The following is a 12,139-nucleotide window of genomic DNA, read 5'->3' on the forward strand; positions in this document are numbered from 1 at the left end:
CAATTGGTAACACACTACGCTGTGAAGGACTGAAATCCTGCAGCGCCCGCAAGGTCCCCCTGCTCAAGAAAGCACATGTACAGGCCCGTCTGAAGTTTGCCAGTGAACATCTGAATGATTCAGAGGAGAACTGGGTGAAAGTGTTGTGGTCAGATGAGACCAAAATCGAGCTCTTTGGCATCAACTCAACTCGCCGTGTTTGGAGGAGGAGGAATGACCCCAAGAACACCATCCCCACCGTCAAACATGGAGGTGGAAACATTATGCTTTGGGGGTATTTTTCTGCTAAGGGGACAGGACAACTGCACCGCATCAAAGGGACGATGGACGGGGCCATGTACCGTCAAATCTTGGGTGAGAACCTCCTTCCCTCAGCCAGGGCATTGAAAATGGGTCGTGGATGGGTATTCCAGCATGACAATGACCCAAAACACACAGCCAAGGCAACAAAGGAGTGGCTCAAGAAGAAGCACATTAAGGTCCTGGAGTGGCCTAGCCAGTCTCCAGACCTTAATCCCATAGAAAATCTGTGGAGGGAGCTGAAGGTTCGAGTTGCCAAACGTCAGCCTCGAAACCTTAATGACTTGGAGAGGATCTGCAAAGAGGAGTGGGACAAAATCCCTCCTGAGATGTGTGCAAACCTGGTGGCCAACTACAAGAAACGTCTGACCTCTGTGATTGCCAACAAGGGTTTTGCCACCAAGTACTAAGTCGAAGGGGTCAAATTCTTATTTCCCTCATTAACATGCAAATCAATTTATAACTTTTTTGAAATGTGTTTTTCTGGATTTTTTTGTTGTTGTTCTGTCTCTCACTGTTAAAATACACCTACCATTCAAATTATAGACTGATCATTTCTTTGTCAATGGGCAAACGTACAAAATCAGCAGGGGATCAAATACTTTTTTCCCTCACTGTACATATACACACACACATACATATATATATATATAAATAAATGCAAACATCCACCTCATTTATAGAAGAACATAAAAGTGTTTGAAAAAAAAATAACACATCCCATCTCACTTGTTCGTTAGTAGATAATCAATGCCAGTTTCCCATCAGTTTGTTAAAAATCTAGCCACAAAACTTAGTATAAAGACCCATCCCTATTCAGTCTTGCAGGCTGCTGCTTTAAATGTCCACCCCTGAAATTTATGGGGTGGTGGGGATGGACCACTTTGAAGTAGCAATCCACTGCCACTGCTGTCAGGAACAGAATGCTTCCTCCCCGGTTCATGGCCAACATGAACAAGGAAATGCGGCAGAACACGTCACCGTAGATCCAGTGCTTGTTCCTCAGGTAGAAGCTTGTCCGGAAGGGTAGGATGATGATCAGGAGGATATCAACCAGGGCCAGAACAGGAAGACTGTGCTGGTTTTCCAGGGCTTCAGGTGGAAACAGAAGACCCACAGAGCGATCCCATTGCCCAGGGCACCCAGCACAAACTCCAGGATGAGCATGGGGGGAAGGACATTAGAGAGCACATCTCCTGCAAAAACACAGCAATTATGTGACACTTTACACATGCTGAGGAGAGCGTCTTGGGTGTTGATCAAGAAGCAGATCATAAGATACTGGTCTTCTGGTGTAATATACAAATGATGAGGACTTCTTGCTCCATCTAGCCCTTAATACTCAATTTGGTTGTCCTATAGAGAGCTTTAAATCACTTGATAGAAAATTAACATTGTGATTTTAAGGGGCTCTGAACACCACATCAGACTTTCATTTTGGTCTCAGAAGGGAAGTTATAAGGTTAAAACTTTAGTATATGAGGTGTGAACTGAAATGTTATTAATATCTTAAGTGGTTTGGTCAGAAACGCAAATTAAAACTTCAGCCAATATGTATTTCAAAGGTTTAACTTAACTAGCAATTTATAAACTGAAGGTTGGTCAACTTTGTTTTGTCTTCTAGCGCTCTCTCTAAATATTACATTAAGTAAACACTTGAGAGAAGATTTTTGATGGATTGCTTACTAGATTGAATGTTGGAAGATAGGGTTGCTAAAATAACATAATAGTAATACAATTAGACCGCTTCACAAGCTAATTTGTAAATGTTTGTAAGGATATTACTACATTGGAAGTATTATTTATGTTGAAATAAAAAGGTATTTTACAGTGTATTTGTGCCAGTTAATGGTGCCATACTATCAGGGGCAGTGTATAGTTGATGAGTTTATTCAAACATTCAACATGTGGCTTTCAAAGGTTTCAACATACGATTTTGAACGTGTATGAGCTGGTCAAGTTGTCTGGAAGTGAACTTGCACACAATTCATTCTCAAAAAGCATGTTGCAATGAATAAACAACAACATCCTCAAAGGAGACCAAAGTTTTATATTTATTAACCTAAAGATTGCTTTAGTGCAGTGTTTTGGAGTAATTCACAATTATATCAGACCTTTGGCAACCAAGAGAAAAGCAGCTATACAGAAATGAGGAGAAAATAAGTCAAGAAAGGGGCCAGTCCACAGTTTCTATACAGTAAATAAAATAGATATAAAATGCCTTTTGTATGTATGTGTGTCTTGTATGTTTATTTGGCCAGGTCATGGTGTTGCGTTGCATTCCTCAATAAAAGTGCAGGTTGGGTGATTACTTCTTTACTTCTCCAAGGTCTTCAATGCTGTCATCATCCACCTGCCAATGTCAAATGAAAAAGTTTTAGCTGACTTTAGTAGAATTCCTGCAGCTAGAGAGACAAGTGTAAGACCAATTTCTCACTTTAATTTGGGGGGGGTGACGTCTTACCAATAGCTTCTAGTGACACTGTTCTATAGGTGGAAAGGTTTGCTGTACAGCACGCATTGTTTACCTTTTATGGCCTGGTCTCGGATACGACACTCATAATACCAACACGTTTCGTACGGTGCGTACATTTTTAAAAGATCTCCTTCTACCGTAACTTGATAATTAATGTTTATTTGAAAATGTAAGTGAAAAGTCTAAACCATACTGTGCTTTTTACATGGGTACACTACAATCATTTTACATGATCTCTTATGGTAAAATACGCATTGATTAGTGCAATTTCTATGGAATTAATTCATAGCACTAACCTGGGAACATCTGTAATTGCAATTTATTTTTGCTTGGTAGATTTTAAAAATATGTATAATGAAGATCAACAATTTAGTGATTACTCATTTCTTCAGAAGCATGCACCCACACATACAGTGATGGAAAAAAGTATTTGATCCCCTGCTGATTTTGTACGTTTGCCCACTGACAAAGAAATGATCAGTCTATAATTTTAATGGTAGGTGTATTTTAACATTGAGAGACAGAATTACAACAAAAAAATCCAGAAAAACGCATTTCAATAAAGTTATAAATTGATTTGCATGTTAATGAGGGAAATAAGTATTTGATCCCCTATCAATCGGCAAGATTTCTGGCTCCCAGGTGTCTTTTATACAGGTAACGAGCTGAGATTAGGAGCACTGTCTTAAAGGGAGTGCTCCTAATCTCAGCTCGTTACCTGTATAAAAGACACCTGTCCACAAAAGTAATCAATCAATCAGATTCCAAACTCTCCACCATGGCCAAGACCAAAGAGCTGTCCAAGGATGTCAGGGACAAGATTGTAGACCTACACAAGGCTGGAATGGGCTACAAGACCATCGCCAAGCACCTTGGTGAGAAGGTGACAACAGTTGGTGAGATTATTCACAAATGGAAGAAACACAAAATAACTGTCAGTCTCCCTCGGTCTGGGGCTCCATGCAAAATCTCACTTCGTGGAGTTTCAATGATCATGAGAACAGTGAGGAATCAGCCCAGAACTACACGGGAGGATCTTGTTAATGATCTCAAGGCAGCTGGGACCATAGTCACCAAGAAAACAATTGGTAACACACTACGCCATGAAGGACTGAAATCCAGCAGCGCCCGCAAGGTCCCCCTGCTCAAGAAAGCACATGTACAGGCCCGTCTGAAGTTTGCCAATGAACATCTGAATGATTCAGAGGAGAACTGGGTGAAAGTAATGTGGTCAGATGAGACCAAAATTGAGCTCTTTGGCATCAACTCATCTCGCCGTGTTTTGAGGAGGAGGAATGACCCCAAGAACACCATCCCCACCGTCAAACATGGAGGTGGAAACATTATGCTTTGGGGGTGTTTTTCTGCTAAGGGGACAGGACAACTGCACCGCATCAAAGGGACGATGGACAGGGCCATGTACTGTCAAATCTTGGGTGAGAACCTCCTTCCCTCAGCCAGGGCATTGAAAATGGGTCGTGAATGGGTATTCCAGCATGACAATGACCCAAAACACACAGCCAAGGCAACAATGGAGTTAAAAGAAGAAGCACATTAAGGTCCTGGAGTGGCCTAACCAGTCTCCAGACCATAATCCCATAGAAAATCTGTGGAGGGAGCTGAAGGTTCGAGTTGCCAAACGTCAGCCTCGAAACCTTAATGACTTGGAGAGGATCTGCAAAGAGGAGTGGGACAAAATCCCTCCTGAGATGTGTACAAACCTGGTGGCCAACTACAAGAAACGTCTGGCCTCTGTGATTGCCAACAAGGGTTTTGCCACCAAGTACTAAATCGAAGGGGTCAAATACTTATTTCCCTCATTAACATGCAAATCAATTTATAACTTTTTTTAAATGCGTATTTCTGGATTTTTTTGTTGTTATTCTGTCTCTCACTGTTAAAATACACCTACCATTCAAATTATAGACTGATCATTTCTTTGTCAGTGGGCAAACGTACAAAATCAGCAGGGGATCAAATACTTTTTCCCCCCACTGTATGTTAAACGTGTGTGGTAGTTTTTTGTTTTGTTTTTCCTTCGGTTTCCTACCTCAGGCCACTTATCTTGAATCACATCGATGATGTCGTCTGTAAAATCTCCCTGAATGATGATTTCATCCTCCGCTGTAACAGAGGCTCCACAAGAGAATTTCTGGGCAAAAAATCTCTGTGCTTCTTTAAGGTCAATATCTACAAGAGGGGGGGGAAAAAAGAAACTAAGACCATCAAGTGCCAGAAGAAATAGCATTAGGGACTCAAATCAGTCAAATAGTCCACTGTTTTATACTACACTATTAATGTGAGGAACAATATTTGCAGAAAACGTCTGTATGTGTATTTCTATTCAACGCAATGATAAGCTCTTAATGAAAGTATAGCTAAAAACAACCCACAAATGATTATTGTAAATTACTTTTTAAAAGAGGCTGCCGGTCATGTGCTCAGAAATAAGTGGTGGTGGACATAGCAGGTTCTGTTTCTGCTTCTAGAATTTCATACAAGTATGTACGCTTAAATAAATGTATAAATACGAGGATCAGCAAAGTACAACAAGATTAGGATTGATAAAGATGAACAATAAATTATAAAGTCAGGGTAATATGCTCACGAAATAGTCACACAATGCAGACATGTTTGTCTAACTCTTACCAAAGGTTGCAAGACCACAGACCCTAGTGACGTATTTCTTCTTAGCCCTGGGGATTTTGGCTATGGTTACTTTCTGGGGAACCGTCTTCTTCTTCTGTTTAATCTGACCTCTGCCACCTGGAAGAGAGAGGGGCATGAGACTAGAGTACACCTCCTAAAGAAGTTGCAGAAAAAGCTTGCGTGGCATGAGTCAGTTTCCTGACCGGGGCCTCGAAAGCAGAGCACCACACCTTGTGCAGCACACACTACCAACACATATCTTCAAATCATATTTTAAACATGGTGTTACACCTCAAAACATCTCCTGTGGAGACCTTGATCCACCTCCCAGCTTGGAAAAAATACGGTTTGGTGATGAGGTTTATTCTGTGATTTTTCACTTTGATAAGAGGACATAATACATTTGCCTTTTCAATTTTGACATTAAGCACAAAGCACAAGCGCAAGTTTGCATAAACGTCAGCAGCAGCAAGATACTGATTTCAATACAAGCTTGAAAACCCACAGAAAAGCATTACTATTAAGCAATAACATTAAATTACAATATTTAAGTATTAAAAGCAGCACAGACAGGGAACGTTTTTATTTGGACACAAAGGGAACTTTTTCCAGGGCAGTGAATCAAGTGAAGCAACGTCTAACTTGGTATTTACCGAAATGTGTCAAGCAGGACATGCTTACTCAAACAGCAGTGTAAATAAGAAGGTTGTGTAGATCCAGGGTGCATTTCCTTCCTTACCTTCATGACTATTTTTTTGTTTTTGTTTAGACTAGTTTAATGCATGTCACACAGTTGCATCGAAATGAAGACTGACTAAGCCTAAGACTAAGTCTCCTCATCCCCCGGCTAATATATATATACATACATGTATACATAGAGCTCTGGAAAAAATTAAGAGACCACTTAACATTTATTTCTGAACTTGGGAGTGGTCTCATTTTTTTTTACAGAGCTGTATGTATGTATGTATGTATGTATGTATATATATATATATATATATATATATATAATAAATGCACACATCCACATCATTTATAGAACAAAAAAAGTTTTTGAAAAAAGAGATCATACATCCCATCTCACTTGTTAATTTGTTAGTAGACAATCAATCCCAGTTTCCCCATTAGTTTGTTCCAAATCTAGCCACAAAACGTAGTATAAAAACCCATCCCAATTCAGTCTTGTAGGCTGCTGAACTCAGGACCTGGGGTCAATACTGGTCCCATCACCTCTACATGGTTCAAAATACTGGACTCAAATCCCCTCACAATCTAAGGGTCAAAGTTAAAAAGACTCGGTGTGTTTAAGCCCATGTGTGTGCACAACCTCTGTTACCAAAAGAGGAAGAAATATTCTACGAAGGGGATCTGGAAACTTGTTCAAGGAACCAACATTACAGCGGATTAAGGCAGAGATCAGCAGAGCAATACAATCACCCCTCAGAGACATGCAATGCGTCTCATATTGCTTCCACAGCTGTGACTTACAGCGTATACATTTATTCTTCTGTTACTTTGAGGTTTGAAGCTGAACATCCATGAGCCTGCCATTTTTACATAGTAGTCTCTGGACTTTGGCTAAGCCCCTGGTTTTAGTAGAAGCAATTTGGTCAATGGTACATACATGAATGTTCCTACAGTGGTGATTAATTCATCAATTAAAATGTTGAAAATCTATATTTAGGTTAATGCACATAGAACTTTGATGCCAATGAGAGGAAGCCTACAAATGAACCGTAACCCTTAACCCCTAACCTCTCACCTCTCTTCTGCTTCTTCTTCTCCTCCTCCTCCCCCAGAGCAGGGACCTCTCCACCACCACTGTCCTGCTTAGGAGAGTTTCCTGCAGGTCACAGGATTACAAGACAAAAGTGAAATGCTAGAAATGTAATAAATAAATAAAATGTAACAATTAGACCGGACTAAAATAAGGTTTGGCTTTACTTACCTACACTGAGTTTGGCAAACTCATCTGGGAAGTTTTTCTCCAACCACTGCCTGCATTTCGCTGGTTCAGGCATATATTCACAGTACTGGGAAGAGAGGTTAGGTTAGGCAACACAATTCAAAAGCACAATTGCACTGAAATCTTGCAGAGGACTGGAAACAGTTAAAAAGTGATCTAACAAATGATTGGAAAAATAAAATACACTGCACTATTTATAGTGTAAAATAATGCAATGATTGCACCCTCTTGAGTCACCTAAGGGCTACTTCAGTTCACAAATTCAGCTTCCACAGGGTTGTTGCATTGCTCATTGTTTGGTTCTGTACAGGTTTATTTACATGGAGCCAGTGGTTTATATGGTTGATATATGAAATATCTGAGTTGTATTTAGAATTGTGATCATGATGTATGATGATATGCTAGGTGTGAAAACCAAAATAAATGTGTGGTTACTGCAGATTTTAAACATACCTCTGTTGGCAAGGAACAAACTGCAAAACAAAAAGAGAAAATTAAAAAACAAACACACACATTCAATGCAGGAAGTGCAAGACACATCCCAGAACACACAGACACTTTGAGCAACTAATCAATAAAACCACTTAGATACTCCTAGAACTCTTGAAAGAGACTGGCATTTTAAAGCATTTTTTTTAAGTACATAACACATTATATCTCATAAGAGAACAGTCCAAACAATCTAAATAAAACACAGAGAACATTAAAGTTTACAAGCCATTTTAATTCCTGAACACAAAAAAATATATCATTTCAGTGAATATTAATATCAAATTGTAAAAAAAGACTTCCCTTTCTAAATATGTAAATCAATGTATGCACTTACTAGGCATGTGCATTTTTTCCTATGTATCTCTCTCTGTATATATGGGTGTATTACACTGTAATTATTTCAAGAATCCACTTATGTCAAGTTTTTACTCAGCAAACAAAAATAAAAGGGGATTTTGGAGATGCATTTCTACAGTACGGAAGAACGGAAGCATATTGCTGCGACACGGAAAAAAATAAAATAAAAATACCAGTTTGCCAACACAAAAAAATTTATTAAAAAAATGCAAGGTTTGGGGGCATGTTGCTGCCAGGGATTTTTTCTTTTTCTTTTCCCTTGGGGTTGGGGGCGTGTTGTTGCCATTTTTTTTTTTTGTCCAAGACCATTTGTAGTTCTTATGAGTAACCTCGCAATACGACAGAACTGGATAAGAACTGAAACTATATCGCTCCTGCGAATCATTCTGAAAATGCGTCTCTTTATGTGTCCTGATATATTTAATTGTGTTGTCATTAAATAAAAACCAAATGCTGCCAAAAAATATACTGTTTAAAAACATGTACCAGACAAAGTGCTAATAGCAAGTGTAGCCAGAGCTCCCTGCTCTGCATTCTTACCACCAACAACAGGAACCGCAGCTACTCCAGCACAGTACAGTGTGAAGCCCACTAAACGGGAACAGCACGTGTGTCAGACATTGTCCACTTTTACTTTAACCTTGGTCTCCTCATTAACAAATATTACAATGTTTGAGCCACGTAAACAGAACTGTGCTCAGAATAAGAACATTCAGAAGGATTTTAATAGAAAAACATACCCACTTTACTTGAAGTAGCATTGTTTTTGATGGCAGAAATAGGTAAATAAGGGAAGCTACATGGGTATAAAATGATGCACCTTATATGACTTCAACAGGGCTTTGTGGAAAATCAAGCCACCAGACGCCTTCTCCACACACTGGATCCTGAGGGAGTGTGTCACAGTGTCTCACACAAGCAGTATGTCAGTTTATTAACTTTCTATCCTTCCTAGCCAGTTCTGTCATATCACGAGGACCCATAAGAACTACAAATGGTCTTGGACAATTTTTTCATGTGAACATTTGGATTGCATTTTTTTTCTTGTAAAATGTACAGAAGCATATTGATGCCACAAGTAAAGAGGAAGAAAAAAAAAAAGGAAACAAACTCACAGAAAAGTGCATTTCTTGTTTGTGTTAAATTAAACCTCTTAATATAAATACACTAAATGTATTCATGTTGAATTATGTATGACTAGCACAATTGCGTCTACACTTCTTAGCTCATTGTACTAGGACGTATGCTTATTGTCTTTTATACAAATGGTATCACTGCACTTTGTAATGATTTGAAATGTTTGTGTAAACTGTAAGTCACCCTGGATGTCTACTTTGAATAAATAAATACAAATAATAAACCTATTTTTATTTCTTGTGAAATTTTCAAATCTTCTCAGTTTTGTTAGTTTAAATTATTCCAAAAACAATCTGGCAATTTAAAATAAAATGAGAAAACGTCAAAGCAGGTAAGTAGCCTTCCCCCCCCCTTTTCTTTTTTCCTTTAGATTTTACAGGAAGAACAACATCCTATCTAACCAAAAAAAATGAGGTATGGTGTTTCTGTGTGGGGAAACACAAGGATGACCATACAGGTACAAAAGCACGTTAATAATTGAAGATTTATCAAGGATGTTTTTTTTAATTGTGTGTGCGTGTATGTATGTATGTATGTGTATATATATATATATCTACACACATACACGCACGATATATATATTTGTAAACTGTTAGCAGAACTGTCATACACATTTCAATACTAGATTCTTGTCACCACAATTGTATTACTGTTATTCTTATCTGTAGACTGAATTTTTACACCAAGCATAAGGACATTGATCAATCAAATTTAATCCTACTAAAAAACACCAGCTGAAGCACAATTAAATGTTTGAGAGTACAACATGTCAATATGACTCAGCTTTTATGAGAACTCCTTCATACCTCCACAGTAGAGCACTTTCAAAGGGTATTTAGCGTTGGAGTCAGCATGCCTGCGATCCACTTTGTTCTCTGGTGAACCTGATTCTGCATTTTCAGTAGTAGCCATTGTTATATTTTCTAAAACAAAGAACAAAAACAGAGAGAGCATTATTCTACTGAAATGTATTAAACAGATCCAAAAACTGTGGAAAGTCTTTTTCACTACAGCAGAATGCAAGACTTTAGGCCAATGGGTTTGAAAATTGCCAAATGGTGCCATCTAGTGAATAAGAAAGAAAGAAATACTCAAGAGTTATGTATGGCTCAGGCACTATAAAAATGTTTCTGCACCTTGCATCAGACAGGCACATTCTGCAGTCTATAGACTAACCATACTATACATCAGGATTGTCCTGCACTTTGCATAGTGATCCAGAACCTTTAGCAATACAAAAACATAAATAATCACAGCAGAGGAGAAATGGCCTGATAGGTCCTGATTTGATCAAAATTATATGTTGTAGAACACAGACCTGGAAATGAAAAAAGATGGTTAGTAATCCTACATAATCAAGAAACTATAGCATGTCACTGCCGAATAAGAAAAAACACTGCACAAACAGAGGACCCTTTCTTTCTGGCCCAGCACAGGAACAGTAATAGTCCTCAATACACTGTACAGTTAGAATAAAATGCAGAGACAATCTCCATACAATAGGAAGTCAAGAGCGGCTCAACCCTTGCAGGATTCGCCATCACTCCTTCTCCTATGGTAGTAGTATCCCGGCTGTAGAAAAGCTCCAAAAGGGTGTTGCCGTTTTGCACGAATATAACCCTACACGATCAATGGCTAATGCATAGATCCTGGCGATTCTTACATGCACCAAACTTGGACCAAAAGCTTGTGGAAGCGGTCTTGCGACATGTACAAGCATGCAAATACCTTGATTTTAGAGCAGATGCGCGGCCTCTACATACATGGAGATCAGTGCGGCCATTCCCTAACGAAGGGAGTACCCTCCTACCCTGTAAAGATCTGTACAGTTGCCAGGGTTTCCTACAAATACATCTGGTTATATCCCCCCCTCCGATCTACGTTCACAACTCTATTTTAGAGAAAATAGCTACGAAATAATAAAACCCGAAATCTATCAAACCACGCAGGCGTCGCATTTCCTATTAGCGTTTAAATGACAGAAATACCCTGAACACCGCCACAGCAAGTTGAACGTAAATGGGGGGAAACGGAAGTAAAAGTCAGTTGCATTTGGTAGTTATTTCTTTCTTTCCATTATATAAAAACAACCCGTAAAACAGCAGTGCGAAACTGGTCAGAGAGGATCACTACCATCATGCAAGCATTTTCTTAGCGACGAAGCAGTATGGAGATGACCTAGACATCAACCTCCCAGATTATTCACCATAGGACGAAAAAGCTTCTCGAAAATTGCATATAGTTACAAATGACATCATGAGTACATTTTTTTAAACGGTATTAACTGTTCAACTTTTAAATAATATGGGGACCAATACGTGCTCTCTCTCGCGACTTTCCACCTCATTCATTTCCAGTATAAAACTTCAAAATGAACAATCAATGCATCATAACTTACATAATCATACATACCCCGTAATTACAACCCTTAAATTAAGTACTGCCAATCGAAAAGTTAAGCATTATTATGTAGTGGGAAATGATCTGGTAAAAAATAATAAAACGAACACCAAAAAGCACACCTCTCTACTAGTCTTGCTCGGGGTCCTGTCTTACGAAGTGGACGCTTAATTTGGCATCAATAGGAAGTCATTCAACTGCCTGAATATAAATCAATATATTTTTGATTTTTTTGGAGACATACAATAACTTAAGATATGACATATTTGACATGCATACTTATATGTTAATGACGTGTATTTTAATGCTATTCCAAAATATAGATTTGTTAATTAAAATGGCAGTTTCTATCAGGCCTATAT

At 38.7% G+C, this 12,139-nt stretch overlaps 1 protein-coding gene across 5 annotated transcripts; it reads right to left on the reverse strand.

Moving 5' to 3' along the window:
• Positions 1-2,335: 2,335 nt before the first annotated feature.
• Positions 2,336-11,997, reverse strand: denr (density-regulated protein). 5 transcript variants are annotated; one of them, XM_066688910.1, is made up of 8 exons: positions 11,900-11,997; positions 10,184-10,300; positions 7,845-7,864; positions 7,374-7,458; positions 7,188-7,268; positions 5,426-5,542; positions 4,827-4,966; positions 2,336-2,653 (listed from the first exon to the last, which is right to left on the reverse strand). In XM_066688910.1, exons 2-8 carry the CDS (start codon positions 10,287-10,289, stop codon positions 2,609-2,611), a joined length of 594 nt encoding a protein of 197 aa, XP_066545007.1. In that variant the 5' UTR covers positions 10,290-10,300; positions 11,900-11,997; the 3' UTR covers positions 2,336-2,608. The 5 variants fall into 5 exon arrangements, with proteins under 5 accessions (XP_066545007.1, XP_066545005.1, XP_066545006.1 ...); XM_066688908.1 differs by having other exon boundaries at positions 11,790-11,941; XM_066688909.1 differs by having other exon boundaries at positions 11,776-11,914.
• Positions 11,998-12,139: the final 142 nt, after the last annotated feature.

This window comes from Amia ocellicauda, chromosome 17 (assembly GCF_036373705.1).
Source record: "Amia ocellicauda isolate fAmiCal2 chromosome 17, fAmiCal2.hap1, whole genome shotgun sequence".
Lineage (NCBI taxonomy): Eukaryota > Metazoa > Chordata > Actinopteri > Amiiformes > Amiidae > Amia > Amia ocellicauda.